The 19,918-nt window shown below is 41.7% G+C and overlaps 1 protein-coding gene across 2 annotated transcripts in view; it reads left to right on the forward strand.

Annotated features, from left to right (window-relative positions):
* Nucleotides 1-19,918, forward strand: part of LOC139748377 (sodium-coupled monocarboxylate transporter 2-like) — a 218,079-nt gene that overhangs the window by 181,397 nt on the left and 16,764 nt on the right. For both annotated transcript variants that reach the window (XM_071661490.1, XM_071661489.1), the window contains one exon: nt 17,251-17,405. In XM_071661490.1, the coding sequence (XP_071517591.1) occupies nt 17,251-17,405 (155 nt within the window). The remainder of the gene's footprint in view (nt 1-17,250; nt 17,406-19,918) is intronic.

A 19,918-nucleotide genomic window follows, 5' to 3' on the forward strand; every position in this document is an offset into this window, starting at 1 on the left:
CGTAGCTGGCCTCACGACTTGACCTGAAGCCTCTGATAAGGGTTCGGGTGCTGGAGGACAGGTCGTCATCTGGCTGCAAAACAGGATTAAGACAAATAACTCGGTCGGGGAAGTGAGGTCCGAGCCGATAACAGAGGAAGACCCTAATCATTGTCCAAACAAGAAATAGCAACAACACCGTACACAAAGGCACACCATACACAAAGACACACCATACATATATACGAACATGTGGGCACGCACACACATGTTCGTAACAATATATATATATATATATATATATATATATATATATATATATATATATATATATATATATATATTTTTTTTTTTCTTTTTTTTGCTTTGTCGGTGTCTCCCGCGTTTGCGAGGTAGCGCACGGAAACAGACGAAGAAATGGCCCAACCCACCCCCATACACATGCGTATACATACGTCCACACACGCAAAATATACATACCTACACAGCTTTCCATGGTTTACCCCAGACGCTTCACATGCCCTGATTCAATCCACTGACAGCACGTCAACCCCGGTATACCACATCGATCCAATTCACTCTATTCCTTGCCCTCCTTTCACCCTCCTGCATGTTCAGGCCCCGATCACACAAAATCTTTTTCACTCCATCTTTCCACCTCCAATTTGGTCTCCCACTTCTCGTTCCCTCCACCTCCGACACATATATCCTCTTGGTCAACCTTTCCTCACTTATTCTCTCCATGTGCCCAAACCATTTCAAAACACCCTCTTCTGCTCTCTCAACCACGCTCTTTTTATTTCCACACATCTCTCTTACCCTTACGTTACTTACTCGATCAAACCACCTCACACCACAAATTGTCCTCAAACATCTCATTTCCAGCACATCCATCCTCCTGCGCACAACTCTATCCATAGCCCACGCCTCGCAGCCATACAACATTGTTGGGACCACTATTCCTTCAAACATACCCATTTTTGCTTTCCGAGATAATGTTCTCGACTTCCACACATTCTTCAAGGCTCCCAGATTTTCGCCCCCTCCCCCACCCTATGATCCACTTCCGCTTCATGGTTCCATCCGCTGCCAGATCCACTCCCAGATATCTAAAATACTTTACTTCCTCCAGTTTTTCTCCATTCAAACTTACCCCCCAATTGACTTGACCCCCAACCCCACTGTACCTAATAACCTTGCTCTTATTCACATTTACTCTTAACTTTCTTCTTTCACACACTTTACCAAACTCAGTCACCAGCTTCTGCATATATATATATATATATATATATATATATATATATATATATATATATATATATATATATATATATATATATATATATATATATATATATCTTTTCTTTCGTACTATTCGCCATTTCCCGCATTAGCGAGGTAGCGCTATGAACAGAGGACTGGGCCTTAGAGGGAAATCCTCACCTGGCCCCCTTCTCTGTTCCTTCTTTTGGAAAATTAAAAAGAAAAAAAAAAGAACGAGAGGGGAGGATTTCCAGCCACCCGCTCCCTCCCCTTTTAGTCGCCTTCTACGACAGGCAGGGAATACGTGGGAAGTATTCTTTCTCCCCTATCCCCAGGGATAATATATATATATATATATATATATATATATATATATATATATATATATATATATATATATATATATATATATATATAGTGATGGATGATTTCAATGCAAAGGTGAGTAATGTGGCAGTTGAGGGAATAATTGGTATACATGGGGTGTTCAGTGTTGCAAATGATAATGATGAAGAGCTTGTAGATTTATGTGCTGAAAAAGGAATGGTGATTGGGAATACCTGGTTTAAAAAGAGAGAGATATATAAGTATACGTAAGTAGGATAGATTGCCAGAGAGCGTTATTGGATTACGCGTTAACTGATAGACGTGCGAAAGAGAGACTTTTGGATGTTACTGTGCTGAGAGGTGCAACTGATCATTATCTTGTGGAGGCGAACGTGAAGATTTGTAGAGGTTTTCAGAAAATAAGAGAGAATGTTGGGGTGAAGAGAGTGGTGAGAGTAAGTGAGCTTGGGAACGAGACTTGTGTGAGGAAGTACCAGGAGAGACGGAGTACAGAATGGAAAAAGGTGACAACAAAGGAGGTAAGGGAAGTGGGGGAGGAATGGGATGTATTTAGGGAAGCAGTGATGGCTTGCGCAAAAGGTGCTTGTGGTATGAGAAGCGTGGGAGGTGGGCAGATTAAAAAGGGTAGTGAGTGGTGGGATGAAGAAGTAAGATTATTAGTAAAAGAGAAGAGAGAGGCAATTGGACGATTTTTGCAGGGAAATAATGCAAATGACTGAGAGATGTATAAAAGAAAGAGGCATGAGGTCAAGAGAAAGGTGCAAGAGGTGAAAAAGAGGGCAAATGAGAGTTGGGGTGAAAGAGTATCATTAAATTTTAGGGAGAATAAAAAGATGTTCTGGAAGGAGGTAAATAAAGTGCGTAAGACAAGGGAACAAATGGGAACCTCAGTGAAGGGCGCAAATGGGGAGGTGATAACAAGTAGTGGTGATGTGAGAAGGAGATGGAGTGAGTATTTTGAAGGTTTGTTGAATGTGTTTGATGATAGAGTGGCAGATATAGGGTGTTTTGGTTGAGGTGGTGTGCAAAGTGAGAGGGTTAGGGAGAATGATTTGGTAAATAAAGAAGGGGTAGTAAAAGCTTTGCAGAAGATGAAAGCCGGCAAGGCAGCGGGTTTGGATGGTATTGCAGTGGAATTATTTAAAAAGGGGGTGACTGTATTGTTGACTGGTTGGTAAGGTTATTTGATGTCTGTATGACTCATGGTGAGATGCCTGAGGATTGGCGGAATGCATGCATAGTGCCATTGTAAAAAGGCAAAGGGGATAAAAGTGAGCGCTCAAAGTACAGAGGTGTAGGTTTGTTGAGTATTCCTGGGAAATAATATGGGAGGGTATTGATTGAGAGGCTGAAGGCATGTACACAGCATCAGATTGGGGAAGAGCAGTGTGGTTTCAGAAGTTGTAGAGGATATGTGGATCAGGTGTTTGCTTTGAAGAATGTATGTGATAAATACTTAGAAAAGCAAATGGATTTGTATGTATCATTTATGGATCTGGAGAAGTTATATGATAGAGTTGATAGAGATGCTCTGTGGAAGATATTAATAATATATGATGTGGTGGGGAAGTTGATAGAGGCAGTGAAAAGTTTTTATCGAGGATGTAAGGCATGTGTACGTGTAGGAAGAGAGGAAAGTGATTGGTTTTCAGTGAAAATAGGTTTGCGGCAAAGATGTGTGATGTATCCATGGTTGTTGAATTTGTTTATGGATGGGGTTGTTAGGAATTTGAATGCAAGAATTTTGGAAAGAGTAGCAAGTATGCAGTCTGTTGTGGATGAGAGAGCTTGGGAACTGAGCCAGTTGTTCGCTGATGATACAGCGCTTGTGGCTTATTCGTGTGAGAAACTGCAGAAGCTGGTGACTGGGTTAGGTAAAGTGTGTGGAAGTAGAAATCTGTGAGTAAATGTGAATAAGAGCAAGGTTATTAGGTACAGTAGGGTTGAGGGACAAGTCAACTGGAAGGTAAGTTTGAATGGAGAAAAACTGGAGTAAGTGAAAGGTTTTAGATATCTGGGAGTGGATTTGGCAGCGGATGGAACCATGAAAGCGGAAGTGAATCATAGGGTGGGGGAGGGGGCGAAAGTTCTGGGAGCGTTGAAGAATGTATGGAATTCGAGAGCATTATCTCGGAAAGCAAAGATGGGTATGTTTGAAGGAATAGTGGTTCCAACAATGTTATATGGTTGCGAGGCGTGGGCTATAAATAGAGTTGTGCGGAGGAGGGTGGATATGCTGGAAATGGGATGTTTGAGGACAATATGTGGTATGAGGTGGTTTGATCGAGTAAGTAATAATAGGGTAAGAGAGATGTGTGGTAATAAAAAAGAGTGTGGTTGAGAGAGCAGAAGAGTGTGTTTTGAAATGGTTTGGTCACATGGAGAGAATGAGTGAGGAAAGATTGACAAAGAGGATATATGTGTCAGAGGTGGAGGGAACGAGGAGAAGTGGGAGACCAAGTTGGAGGTGGAATGATGGAGTGAAAAAGATTTTGAGTGATCGTGGCCTGAACATGCAGGAGGGTGAAAGGTGTGCAAGGAATAGAGAGAATTGGAACGATGTGGTATACCGGGGTCGACATGCCGTCAATGGATTGAACCAGGGCGTGTGAAGCGTCTGGGGTAAACCACGGAAAGGTCTGTGAGGCCTGGATGTGGAAAGGGAGCTGTGGTTTCAGTGCATTATACATGACAGCTAGAGACTGAGTGTGAACGAATGTTGCCTTTGTTGTCTTTTCCTAGCGGTACCTCGCGCACATGCAGGGGGAGGGGGTTGGTATCTCATGTATGGCGGGGTGGCGATGGGAATGAATAAAAGCAGACAGTTTGAATTATGTACATATGTATATATGGATAAGTCTGTGAGTGTGTGTGTGTGTGTGTGTGTGTATATATATATATATATATATATATATATATATATATATATATATATATATATATATATATATATATATATATATATATATATATATATATATATATATATACATTGAGATGTATAGGTATGTGTATTTCCGTGTGTATATACATGTGTATGTGGGTGGGTTGGGCAATTCCTTCGCCTGCTTCCTTGCGCTAAATCACTAACGCGGGAGACAGCGACAAAGCAAAATAAATAAATGAATATAAATATAATTTTGTTTATTCATTCATTATACTTTGTGGCTGTCTCCCGCGTCAGCGAGGTAGCGCAAGACAACAAACGAAAGAATGGCCCAACCCATCCACATACACATGCATATCCATACACGTCCACACACAGCACATATACATGCCTATACATCTCAACGTATACATATATATACACACACAGACATATACATATATACACATGTACATAATTCATACTGTCTACCTTTATTCATTCCCGTCGCGACCCCGCCACACATGAAATGACAATCCCCTCCCCCCGCATGTGCGCGAGGTAGCGCTAGGAAAAGACATCAATGGCCACATTCGTTCACACTCAGTCTCTAGCTGTCATGTATAAAGCACCGAAACCATAGCTCCCTTTCCACATCCAGGCCCAGACAAAACTTTCAATGGTTCAGTCCATTGAAAGCACGTCGACTCCGGTATACCATATCGTTCCAATTCACTCTATTCCTTGCACGCCTTTCATCCTCCTGCTTGTTGAGGGCCCGATCACTCAAAATCTTTTCACTCCATCTTTCCTCCTCCAATCTGGTCTCCCACTTCTCGTTCCCTCCACCTCTGACACATATATCCTCTTCGTCAATCTTTCCTCACTCATTCTCTCCATGTGATCAAATCATTTCAAAACACCCTCTTCAGCTCTCTCAACCACACTCTTTTTATTACCAAACATCTCTCTTACCCTTTCAGTACTTACTCGATCAAACCACCTCACACCACATATTTTACTCACACATCTCATTTCCAGCACGTCCACCCTCCTCCGCACAACTCTATCCATAGCCCACGCCTCGCAACCACATAACGTTGTTGGAACCACTATTCCTTCAAACATTCCCATTTTTGCTTTCCAAGATACGTTCTCGACTTCCACACATTTTTCAGCGCTCCAAGAACTTTCGCCCCCTCCCCCATCCTATGATTCCCTTCCGCTTCCATGGTTCCATCTGCTGCCAAATCCACTCCCAGATATCTAAAACTCTTCACTTCATCCAGTATTTTGCATTCAAACTTACTTTCCAATTGACTTGTCCTGCAACCCTACTGTACCTAATAACCTTTCCCTTACTCACACTTACTCTCAGCTTTCTTCTTTCACACACTTTACCAAACTCAGTCACCAGCTTCAGCAGTTTCTCATCCGAATCAGCCACCACCGCTGTATCATCAGCGAACAAATGACTCACTTCTCAAGCTCTCTCATCCACAACAGACTGCATACTTGCCCCTCTTTCCAAAACTCTTGCATTCACCTCCTTAACAAACCCATCCATAAACAAATTAAACAACCATGGAGACATCACGCACCCCTGCTGCAAACCACCATTCACTGAGAACCAATCACTTTCCTCTCTTCCTACACGTACACATGCCTTACATCCTCGATTAAATGTTTTCACTGCTTGTAACAACTTACCTCCCACACCATATATTCTTAATACCTTCCATAGAGCATCTCTGTCAACTCTCTCATATGCCTTCTCCAGATCCATAAATGCTACATACAATTCCACTTGCTTTTCTAAGTATTTCTCACATACATTTTTCAAAGAAAACACCTAATCCACACATCCTCTACCACTTCTGAAACCACACTGCTCTTCCCCAATCTGATGTTCTGTACATGCCTTCACCGTCTCAGTCAAAACCTTCCCATATAATTTCCCAGGAATACTCAACAAACTTATACCTCTGTAATTTGAGCACTCATTCTTATCCCATTTGCCTTTGTAGAATGGCACTATGCAAGCATTCAGCCACCTCACAATGATTCATACATACATTTGATAACCTTACCAACCAGTCAGCAATACAGTCACCCACTTTTTTAATGAATTTCACTGCAATACCATCCAAACCTGCTGCCTTGTCGGTTTTTATCTTCCGCAAAACTTTTACTACCTCTTCTCTGTTTACCAAATCATTCTCTCTAACCCTCTCACTTTGCACACCACCTCGACCAAAACACCCTATATCTGCCACTCTATCATCAAACACATTCAACAACCTTCAAAATACTCACTCCATCTCCTTTTCACATCACCACTACTTGTTATCACCTCCCCATTATCTCCCTTCAGTGAAGCTTCCATTTGTTCCCTTGTCTTACGCACTTTATTTACCTCCTTCCAAAACATCTTTCTATTCTCTCTAAAATTCTATGATAGTCTCTCACCCCTACTCTCATTTTCCCTCTTTTTCACCTCCTGCACTTTTTTCTTGACCTCCTGCCTCTTTCTTTTATACATCTCTCAGTCATTTGCATTATTTCCCTGCAAAAATCGTCCAAATGCCTCTCTCTTCTGTTTCTCTAATAATCTACTTCATCCCACCACTCACTACCCTTTCTAATCTGTCCATCTCCCACGCTTCTCATGACACAATCATCTTTTGCACAAGCCATCACTGCTTTCCTAAATACTTCCCATTCCTCCCCACTCCCCTTACATCCTTTGTTCTCACCTTTTTCCATTCTGTACTCAGTCTCTCCTGTTACTTCCTCACACAAGTCTCCTTCCCAAGCTCACTCACTCTCAACACTCTCTTCACCCCAACATTCTCTCCTCTTTTCTGAAAACCTCTACAAATCTTCAACTTCGCCTCCACAAGATAATGATCAGACATCCCTTCAGTTGCACCTCTCAGCACATTAACATCCAAAAGTCTCTCTTTCGTACGCCTATCAATTAGCACGTAATTCAATAATGCTCTCTGGCCACCTTTCCTACTTATATACGTATACTTATGTATATCTCTCTTTTTGAAGCCAGGTATTCCCAATCACCAGTCCTTTTTCAGTACATAAATCTACAAGTTCTTCACCATTTCCATTTACAACGCTGAACACCCCATGTACACCAATTATTCCTTCAACTGTCACATTACTCACCTCTGCATTCAAATCACTCATCACTATTACCCTGTCTCGTGCATGAAAACTACTAACTCACTCACTCAACTGCCCTCCAAACACTTGCCTTTCATGATCTTTCTTCTCATGCCCAGGTGCATATGCATCAATAATCACATATCTCTCTCCATCCACTTTCAGTTTTACCCATATCAAACTAGAGTTTACTTTCTTACACTCTATCACATACTCCCACCACTCCTGTTTCAGGAATAGTGCTACTCCTTCCCTTGCTCTTGTCCTCTCACTAACCCTTGACTTTATTCCTAAGATATTCCCAAACCACTTCTCACCTTTACCCTTGAGCTTCCTTTCCCTCAGAGCCAAAACATCCAGGTTCCTTTTCTCAGCCATACTACCTATCTCTCCTTTTTCTCATCTTGGTTTCATCCACACACATTTAGACACCCCAGTCTGAGCCTTCGAGGAGGATGAACACTTCCCCGCGTGATCAAGTGTATACCTATGAGTCCACGTGGAAAATGAAAGACGATAAGTTCCCAAGTGCTCTTTCGTGTAAGAATCACATCATCAAGGGGGATACAAGAGAGAAATGTAAGAGTCAGTTGATATAAAACGAAGAGACGTAGCTAGGACGCCATTTGGGGAAGAAGCGATACCAGATTTTAGTGTTCCGGTTGATTGTGTCCAGGTCTGGCATCATGCCAGTTATATGATTATGTGGACAAGAATTGGAGCTGTTTACCAATTTTGCCTTCGACAAAATTATCAAGTTTGTATAGACCTTCACTGATATGAATGTTACAATTCTTTGTGCATTCAATGATAGAAGATTCAATGATCTTTCTCGTGGTACTGGAGTTTGAGGTAATAACTGAGATGGCATTACTCCAGTCAGTACAATGATCACAGTTTTCAACATGATCAAACAAGGCGTTTTGATTCTTGTCCTGTTCTTATACTATATTCATGTTGCTTAAGTCTAACAAAGATCCTTACCAGTCTGCTAAAAATAAAACTTTAATTATGTCTCACACACACACACTTCAAAGCAAACACCTGATCCACACATCCTCTACCACTTCTGAAACCTCATCGTCCCTAACCAGTCTGTTGCTCTGTACTTGCCTTCACCCTTTAGTCACCACTCGCCCATACAACTTACCATTTGCACCAGACAAACAATCTCGGTTGTTGGAACATTCATCTTCTTCCCCTTTGCCTTGAAACAGTGGCACTATACAGTCATTCTGTCATTCCTCAAGCATCTCACCATGATCCATGCATACCACGAAAATACTAACCAACCAGTTAACAAGAATCACCTTCATTCTTTCACTCTAAGAATATGTAGCTGCAATACCATCTACTTCAGCCATCCTGCTACATTTCATCTTCCGCAAGGCTTTCATCTCCTCTTCTCTCTTCACAAACCGCATTCCCTGACTCTCTCACTTCGCTTACCACCCCCCGCCCCCCCGACTCAAACACCTTACATCTACCACTCTATCGTTAAACACATTCAACAGTCCTTCAAAATACTCACTCCATCTCCTCTTCCCTTCACTTCCGCCCGTTACCACTTCTTCATCAGCCTCATTTCTTCACTCTAATACCCTCCCTCCAAAACATATTCATATTCTCCTTGGAGTTCACTGATACTTGCTGAACCAAACCTCATATGCCTATTTTTCAGCTCTTACACCTTCCCCCTGACTTCCGCCAATACACCTCTCTTCCCTCTTTCATTATAAACTCTACTTTGTCATCATACCACTAATACAAGTCGCAAATTCTTTACAACCAGGGAAAAGAGACATTTTACAGAAATGTGGAAGATACTGACCAGCATTAGGCTAAATTGAAACCCTGTAGGAGAAATAGAAAAAAATATAACCTATTTATTTTTCTAGAAACACCATTATGAAGACAGACGTTGATGGGCGAGGATGTTCTCCGCATTCAGTCACATTTCAGAGTCAGTCTTGTGGCTGATGTCCTTTCGTGTACCGACCTCATCCAATGCCATATCGATATATATATATATATATATATATATATATATATATATATATATATATATATATATCATACAAAGCTCCATCAGCCAGGATCGAACCTGGGACCCCTTGTGCAAGAGGCAGGCATGCTAACCGCTAGGCTAAGGGACTGTATAATAGGAAACAACTATTCGAAATACTAAGTACTCGAATACCCTTCGTCTCACAATGGTGAGCAACGGGGTCTATCGGTTGTTTCCGAACAGAACACATAGCCAGCTGAAAGCGTTTTACCGAACCTGACTGTACAACGCGGAGTTATATGAATACGAATAAAGTGTATATGAACGCGCACCTTCATAGAACATACAAAGCTCCATCATATATATATATATATATATATATATATATATATATATATATATATATATATATATATATATATATATATATATATATATATATATATTTTTTTTTTTTTTTTTTTTGCTTTGTCGCTGTCTCCCGCGTTTGCGAGGTAGCGCAAGGAAACAGACGAAAGAAATGGCCCAACCCACCCCCATACACATGCCTTGATTCAACCCACTGACAGCACGTCAACCCCGGTATACCACATCGCTCCAATTCACTCTATTCTTTGCCCTCCTTTCACCCTCCTGCATGTTCAAGCCCCGATCACACAAAATCTTTTTCACTCCATCTTTCCACCTCCAATTTGGTCTCCCTCTTCTCCTCGTTCCCTCCACCTCCGACACATATATCCTCTTGGTCAATCTTTCCTCACTCATTCTCTCCATGTGACCAAACCATTTCAAAACACCCTCTTCTGCTCTCTCAACCACGCTCTTTTTATTTCCACACATCTCTCTTACCCTTACGTTACTTACTCGATCAAACCACCTCACACCACACATTGTCCTCAAACATCTCATTTCCAGCACATCCATCCTCCTGCGCACAACTCTATCCATAGTCCACGCCTCGCAACCATACAACATTGTTGGAACCACTATTCCTTCAAACATACCCATTTTTGCTTTCCGAGATAATGTTCTCGACTTCCACACATTCTTCAAGGCTCCCAGAATTTTCGCCCCCTCCCCCACCCTATGATCCACTTCCGGTTCCATGGTTCCATCCGCTGCCAGATCCACTCCCAGATATCTAAAACACTTCACTTCCTCCAGTTTTTCTCCATTCAAACTCACCTCCCAATTGAATTGACCCTCAACCCTACTGTGCCTAATAACCTTGCTCTTATTCACATTTACTCTTAACTTTCTTCTTTCACACACTTTACCAAACTCAGTCACCAGCTTCTGCAGTTTCTCACATGAATCAGCCACCATATATATATATATATATATATATATATATATATATATATATATATATATATATATATATATATATATATATATATATATATATATATATATATATATATGTATATATATATATATATAATGTGCTGAGAGGTGCAACTGGAGGGATGTCTGATCATTATCTTGTGGAGGCTAAGGTGAAGATTAGTATGGGTTTTCAGAAAAGAGGAGTGAATGTTGGGGTGAAGAAGGTGGTGAGAGTAAGTGAGCTTGGGAAGGAGACCTGTGTGGGGAAGTACCAGGAGAGACTGTGTACAGAATGGAAAAAGGTGAGAACAATGGAAGTAAGGGGAGTGGGGGAGGAATGGGATGTATTTAGGGAATCAGTGATGGATTGCGCAAAAGATGCTTGTGGCATGAGAAGAGTGGGAGGTGGGCTGTTTAGAAAGGGTAGTGAGTGGTGGGATGAAGAAGTAAGAGTATTAGTGAAAGAGAAGAGAGAGGCATTTGGACGATGTTTGCAGGGAAAAAATGCAATTGAGTGGGAGAAGTATAAAAGAAAGAGACAGGAGGTCAAGAGAAAGGTGCAAGAGGTGAAAAAAAGGGCAAATGAGAGTTGGGGTGAGAGACTATCAGTAAATTTTAGGGAGAATAAAAAGATGTTCTGGAAGGAGGTAAATAGGGTGCGTAAGACAAGGGAGCAAATGGGAACTTCAGTGAAGGGCGTAAATGGGGAGGTGATAACAAGTAGCGGTGATGTGAGAAGGAGATGGAATGAGTATTTTGAAGGTTTGTTGAATGTGTCTGATGACAGAGTGGCAGATATAGGGTGTTTTGGTCGAGGTGGGGTGCAAAGTGAGAGGGTTAGGGAAAATGATTTGGTAAACAGAGAAGAGGTAGTAAAAGCTTTGCGGAAGATGAAAGCCGGCAAGGCAGCAGGTTTGGATGGTATTGCAGTGGAATTTATTAAGAAAGGGGGTGACTGTATTGTTGACTGGTTGGTAAGGTTATTTAATGTATGTATGACTCATGGTGAGGTGCCTGAGGATTGGCGGAATGCGTGCATAGTGCCATTGTACAAAGGCAAAGGGGATAAGAGTGAGTGCTCAAATTACAGAGGTATAAGTTTGCTGAGTATTCCTGGTAAATTATATGGGAGGGTATTGATTGAGAGGGTGAAGGCATGTACAGAGCATCAGATTGGGGAAGAGCAGTGCGGTTTCAGAAGTGGTAGAGGATGTGTGGATCAGGTGTTTGCTTTGAAGAATGTATGTGAGAAATACTTAGAAAAGCAAATGGATTTGTATGTAGCATTTATGGATCTGGAGAAGGCATATGATAGAGTTGATAGAGATGCTCTGTGGAAGGTATTAAGAATATATGGTGTGGGAGGCAAGTTGTTAGAAGCAGTGAAAAGTTTTTATCGAGGATGTAAGGCATGTGTACGTGTAGGAAGAGAGGAAAGTGATTGGTTCTCAGTGAATGTAGGTTTGCGGCAGGGGTGTGTGATGTCTCCATGGTTGTTTAATTTGTTTATGGATGGGGTTGTAAGGGAGGTAAATGCAAGAGTCCTGGAAAGAGGGGCAAGTATGAAGTCTGTTGGGGATGAGAGAGCTTGGGAAGTGAGTCAGTTGTTGTTCGCTGATGATACAGCGCTGGTGGCTGATTCATGTGAGAAACTGCAGAAGCTGGTGACTGAGTTTGGTAAAGTGTGTTGAAGAAGAAAGTTGAGAGTAAATGTGAATAAGAGCAAGGTTATTAGGTACAGTAGGGGTGAGGGTCAAGTCAATTGGGAGGTGAGTTTGAATGGAGAAAAACTGGAGGAAGTGAAGTGTTTTAGATATCTGGGAGTGGATCTGTCAGCGGATGGAACCATGGAAGCGGAAGTGGATCATAGGGTGGGGGAGGGGGCGAAAATTTTGGGAGCCTTGAAAAATGTGTGGAAGTCGAGAACATTATCTCGGAAAGCAAAAATGGGTATGTTTGAGGGAATAGTGGTTCCAACAATGTTGTATGGTTGCGAGGCGTGGGCTATGGATAGAGATGTGCGCAGGAGGATGGATGTGCTGGAAATGAGATGTTTGAGGACAATGTGTGGTGTGAGGTGGTTTGATCGAGTAAGTAACGTAAGGGTAAGAGAGATGTGTGGAAATAAAAAGAGCGTGGTTGAGAGAGCAGAAGAGGGTGTTTTGAAATGGTTTGGGCACATGGAGAGAATGAGTGAGGAGAGATTGACCAAGAGGATATATGTGTCGGAGGTGGAGGGAACGAGGAGAAGAGGGAGACCAAATTGGAGGTGGAAAGATGGAGTGAAAAAGATTTTGTGTGATCGGGGCCTGAACATGCAGGAGGGTGAAAGGAGGGCAAGAAATAGAGTGAATTGGAGTCATGTGGTATACAGGGGTTGACGTGCTGTCAGTGGATTGAAGCAAGGCATGTGAAGCGTCTGGGGTAAACCATGGAAAGCTGTGTAGGTATGTATATTTGCGTGTGTGGACGTGTGTATGTACATGTGTATGGGGGGGGGTTGGGCCATTTCTTTCGTCTGTTTCCTTGCGCTACCTCGCAAACGCGGGAGACAGCGACAAAGTATAAAAAAAAAAAAAAAAAAAAAAAAATATATGTATATATCCCTGGGGATAGGGGAGAAAGAATACTTCCCACGTATTCCCTGCGTGTCGTAGAAGGCGACTAAAAGGGGAGGGAGCGGGGGGCTGGAAATCCTCCCCTCTCAATTTTTTTTAATTTTCCAAAAGAAGGAACAGAGAAGGGGGCCAGGTGAGGATATTCCCTCAGTGGCCCAGTTCTCTGTTCTTAACGCTACCTCGCTAACGCGGGAAATGGCGAACAGTTTGAAAAAATATATATATATATATATATATATATATATATATATATATATATATATATATATATATATATATATATATATATATATATATATATATGCACCAAAACCACAGCTTCCTTTCTACATCCAGGCCCCACACAACTTTCCATGGTTTATCCCAGACGCTTCACATGCCCTGGTTCAATCCATTGACAGCACGTCGACCCCGATATACCACATCGTTCCAATTCACTCTATTCCTTGCACGCCTTTCACCCTCCTGCATGTTCAGGCCCCAATCACTCAAAATCTTTTTCACTCCATCTTTCCACCTCCAATTTGGTCTCCCACTTCTCCTCGTTCCCTCCACCTCTGACACATATATCCTCTTGGTCAATCTTTCCTCACTCATTATCTCCATGTGACCAAACCATTTCAAAACACCCTCTTCTGCTCTCTCAACCACACTCTTTTTATTACCTCACATCTCTCTTACCCTATTATTACTTACTCGATCAAACCACCTTACACCACATACAAACATCTCATTTCCAGAACATCCCCCCCCTCCTCCGCGCAACTCTATCTATAGCCCACGCCTCTCAAGCGTACAACATTGTTGGAGCCACTATTCCTTCAAACATACCCATTTTTGCTTTCCAAGATAATGTTCTCGTCTTCCACACATTCTTCAAGGCTCCCAGAATTTTCGCCCCCTTCCCCACCCTATGATTCACTTCCGCTTCTATGGTTCCATCCGCTGCCAAATCCACTCCCAGGTATCGAAAACACTTCACTTCCTCCAGCTTTTCTCCATTCAAACTTACCTCCCAACTGATTTGACCCTCAACCCTACTGTACCTAATAACCTTGCTCTTATTAACATTTACTCTCAACTTTCTTCTTTCACACACTTTACCAAACTCAGTCACCAGCTTCTGCAGTTTCTCACATGAATCAGCCACCAGCGCTGTATCATCAGCGAACAACAACTGACTCACTTCCCAAGCTCTCTCACGACAGACTGCATACTTGCCCCTCTTTCCAAAACCCTTGCATTCACCTCCCTAACAACCCCATCCATAAACAAATTAAACAACCATGGAGACATCACACACCCCTGCCGCAAACCTACATTCACTGAGAACCAATCACTTTCCTCTCTTCTACACGTACACATGCCTTACATCCTCGATAAAAACTTTTCACTGCTTCTAACAACTTGTCTCCCACACCATATATTCTTAATACCTTCCACAGAGCATCTCTATCAACTCTATCATATGCCTTCTCCTGATCCATTAATGCTACATACAAATCCATTTGCTTTTCTAAGTATTTCTCACATACATTCTTCAAAGCAAACACATGATCCACGCATCTCTACCACTTCTGAAACCACACTGCTCTTCCCCAGTCTGATGCTCTGTACATGCCTTCACCCTCTCAATCAATACCCTCCCATATAATTTACCAGGAATACTCAACAAACTTATACCTCTGTAATTTGAGCAGTCACCTTTGTCCCCTTTGCCTTTGTGCAATGGCACTATGCAAGCATTCCGCCAATCCTCAGGCACCTCACCATGAATCATACATACATTAAATAACCTTACCAACCAGTCAACAATACAGTCACCCCTTTTTTAATAAATTCCACTGCAATGCCATCCAAACCCGTTGCCTTGCCGAGTTTTATCTTCCGCAAAGCTTTTACTACCTCATCTCTGTTTACCAAATCGTCCTCCCTAACCCTCTCACTTTGGACACCACCTCGACCAAAACACCCTATATCTGCCATTCTATCATCAAACACATTCAACAGATCTTCAAAAAACTCACTCCATCTCCTTCTCACATCACCACTACTTGTTATCACCTCCCCATTAGCCCCCTTCACTGAAGTTCCCATTTGTTCCCGTGTCTTACGCAATTTTTTACCTCCTTCTAAAACATCTTTTTATTGTCCCTTAAAACTCAATGATACTCTCTCACCCAAACTCTCATTTGTCCTCTTTTTCACCTCTTGCACCTTTCTCTTGACCTCCTGCCTATTTCTTTTATACATCTCCCACTCATTCCTTTTATTTCCCTGCAAAAATCGTCCAAATGCCTCTCTCTTCTCTTTCACTAATAATCTTACTTCTTCATCCCACCACTCACTACCCTTTCTAATATGCCCACCTCCTACGCTTCTCATGCCACAAGTATCTTTTGTGCAAGCTATCACTGCTTCCCTAAATACATCCCATTCCTCCCCCACTCCCCTTACTTCCTTTGTTCTCACCCTTTTCCATTCTGTACTCTCCTGGTACTTCCTCACACAAGTCTCCTTTCCAAGTTCACTCACTCTCACCACTTTCTTCACCCCAAAATTCTCTCTTCTTTTCTGAAAACCTCTACAAATCTTCACCGCCTCCGCAAGATAATGATCAGACATCCTCCAGTTGCACCTCTCAGCACATTAACATCCAAAAGTCTCTCTTTCGCACGCATATCAATCAACACGTAATCCAATAACGCTCTCTGGCCATCTCTCCTTCTTGCATACGTATACTTATGTATTTATCTCTTTTTAAACCAGGTATTCCCAATCACCAGTCCTTTTTCAGCACACAAATCTACAAGCTCTTCACCATTTCCATTTACAACACTGAACACCCTATGTATACCAATTATTCCCTCAACTGCCACATTACTCACCTTTGCATTCAAATCACCCATCACTACAACCCGGTCTCGTGCATCAAAACCACTAACACACTCATTCAGCTGCTCCCAAAACACTTGCCTCTCATGATCTTTCTTCTCATGCCCAGGTGCATATGCACCAATAATCACCCATCTCTCTCCATCAACTTTCAATTTTACCCATATCAATCTAGAGTTTACTTTCTTACACTCTATCACATACTCCCACCACTCCTTTTTCAGGAGTAGTGCTACTCTCTCCCTTGCTCTTGTCCTCTCACTAACTCCTGACTTTACTCTCAAGACATTCCCAAACCACTCTTCCCTTTACCCTTGAGCTTCGTTTCACTCAGAGCCAAAAACATCCAGGTTCCTTTCCTCAAACATACTACCTATCTCTCCTTTTTTCTCATCTTGGTTACATCCACACACATTTAGACACCCCACTCTGAGCCTTCGAGGAGGATGAGCACTCCCCGCGTGACTCCTTCTTCTGTTTCCCCTTTTAGAAAGTTAAAATACAATAGAATACTATATATATATATATATATATATATATATATATATATATATATATATATATATATATATATATATATATATATATATATATATATATATATATATATATATATATATATATATATATGTGTGTGTGTGTGTGTGTGTGTGTGTGTGTGTGTGTGTGTGCGGTGTGAATGTGATCGACATGACCACAGTAATAGGGTACTACTGTACGTAGAAGTGTACGTTGATCATGCACATGTGTTATCCCCACGGCAGCGCTAGGCACGGGGTTGATAGCAGTGTGTGTGGCGCTACTGGTCGGCAAGTTGGGCAACATCTTCATGGTCATCAATAGCCTCTCCTCCGCCCTCATGGGACCCCTGGGTGGGATCTATATTGCTGCCATCTGTATACCATTCGTCAACGCTAAGGTAAACACACTTCCTCACTCTAAAATGCTCTGTTAGTATTGATCTGTAACATTGACACTGTACCAGAATGTGAGTATTGATCTGTAACACTGACACTATACCAGAATGTGAGTATTGATCTGTGACATTGACACTATACCACAATGTGAGTATTGATCTGTAACACTGGCACTATACCAGAATGTGAGTATTGATCTGTAACACTGGCACTATACCAGAATGTGAGTATTGATCTGTAACACTGGCACTGTACTGGAATGTGAGTATTGATCTGTAACACTGACACTATACTGGAATGTTAGTATTGATCTGTAACACTGGCACTGTACTGGAATGTGAGTATTGATCTGTAACACTGGCACTATACTGGAATGTGAGTATTGATCTGTAACACTGGCACTGTACTGGAATGTGAGTATTGATCTGTAACACTGGCACTATACCAGAATGTGAGTACTGATCTGTAACACTGACACTATACTGGAATGGTAGTATTGATCTGTAACACTGGCACTGTACTGGAATGTGAGTATTGATCTGTAACACTGGCACTATACCAGAATGTGAGTATTGATCTGTAACACTGACACTATACTGGAATGGTAGTATTGATCTGTAACACTGGCACTGTACTGGAATGTGAGTATTGATCTGTAACACTGGCACTGTACTGGAATGTGAGTATTGATCTGTAACACTGGCACTGTACTGGAATGGTAGTATTGATCTGTAACACTGGCACTATACTGGAATGCTAGTATTGATCTGTAACACTGGCACTATACTGGAATGCTAGTATTGATCTGTAACACTGGCACTGTACTGGAATGTTAGTATTGATCTGTAACACTGGCACTATACTGGAATGCTAGTATTGATCTGTAACACTGGCACTGTACTGGAATGGTAGTATTGATCTGTAACACTGACACTGTACTGGAATGCTAGTATTGATCTGTAACACTGGCACTGTACTGGAATGTGAGTATTGATCTGTAACACTGATACTGTACTGGAATGCTAGTATTGATCTGTAACACTGGCACTGTACTGGAATGTTAGTATTGATCTGTAACACTGACACTATACTGGAATGTGAGTATTGATCTGTAACACTGGCACTGTACTGGAATGCTAGCATTGATCTGTAACACTGACACTGTACTGGAATGTGAGTATTGATCTGTAACACTGACACTATACTGGAATGTGAGTATTGATCTGTAACACTGGCACTGTACTGGAATGTTAGTATTGATCTGTAACACTGGCACTGTACTGGAATGCTAGCATTGATCTGTAACACTGACACTATACTGGAATGCTGGTATTGATCTGTAACACTGACACTATACCAGAACGTGAGTATTGATCTGTAACACTGGCACTGTACTGGAATGCTAGCATTGATCTGTAACACTGGCACTGTACTGGAATGCTAGCATTGATCTGTAACACTGACACTGTACTGGAATGTTAGTATTGATCTGTAACACTGACACTATACTGGAATGTGAGTATTGATCTGTAACACTGGCACTGTACTGGAATGTGAGTATTGATCTGTAACACTGACACTATACTGGAATGTGAGTATTGATCTGTAACACTGACACTATACTGGAATGCTAGTATTGATCTGTAACACTGGCACTGTACTGGAATGTGAGTATTGATCTGTAACACTGACACTATACTGGAATGCTAGTATTGATCTGTAACACTGGCACTATACTGGAATGTGAGTATTGATCTGTAACACTGGCACTGTACTGGAATGTGAGTATTGATCTGTAACACTGACACTATACTGGAATGCTAGTATTGATCTGTAACACTGGCACTATACTGGAATGCTAGTATTGATCTGTAACACTGGCACTGTACTGGAATGTGAGTATTGATCTGTAACACTGACACTATACTGGAATGCTAGTATTGATCTGTAACACTGGCACTATACTGGAATGCTAGTATTGATCTGTAACACTGGCACTGTACTGGAATGTGAGTATTGATCTGTAACACTGGCACTGTACTGGAATGTGAGTATTGATCTGTAACACTGACACTATACCAGAATGTGGGTATTGATCTGTAACACTGACACTATACTGGAATGTGAGTATTGATCTGTAACACTGGCACTATACTGGAATGCTAGTATTGATCTGTAACACTGGCACTGTACTGGAATGTGAGTATTGATCTGTAACACTGGCACTATACTGGAATGCTAGTATTGATCTGTAACACTGGCACTGTACTGGAATGTGAGTATTGATCTGTAACACTGGCACTGTACTGGAATGCTAGTATTGATCTGTAACACTGGCACTGTACTGGAATGCTAGTATTGATCTGTAACACTGGCACTGTACTGGAATGCTAGTATTGATCTGTAACACTGGCACTGTACTGGAATGCTAGTATTGATCTGTAACACTGGCACTGTACTGGAATGCTAGTATTGATCTGTAACACTGGCACTGTACTGGAATGTGAGTATTGAT

Source organism: Panulirus ornatus, chromosome 73 (assembly GCF_036320965.1).
Source record: "Panulirus ornatus isolate Po-2019 chromosome 73, ASM3632096v1, whole genome shotgun sequence".
Classification (NCBI taxonomy): Eukaryota; Metazoa; Arthropoda; class Malacostraca; order Decapoda; family Palinuridae; genus Panulirus; species Panulirus ornatus.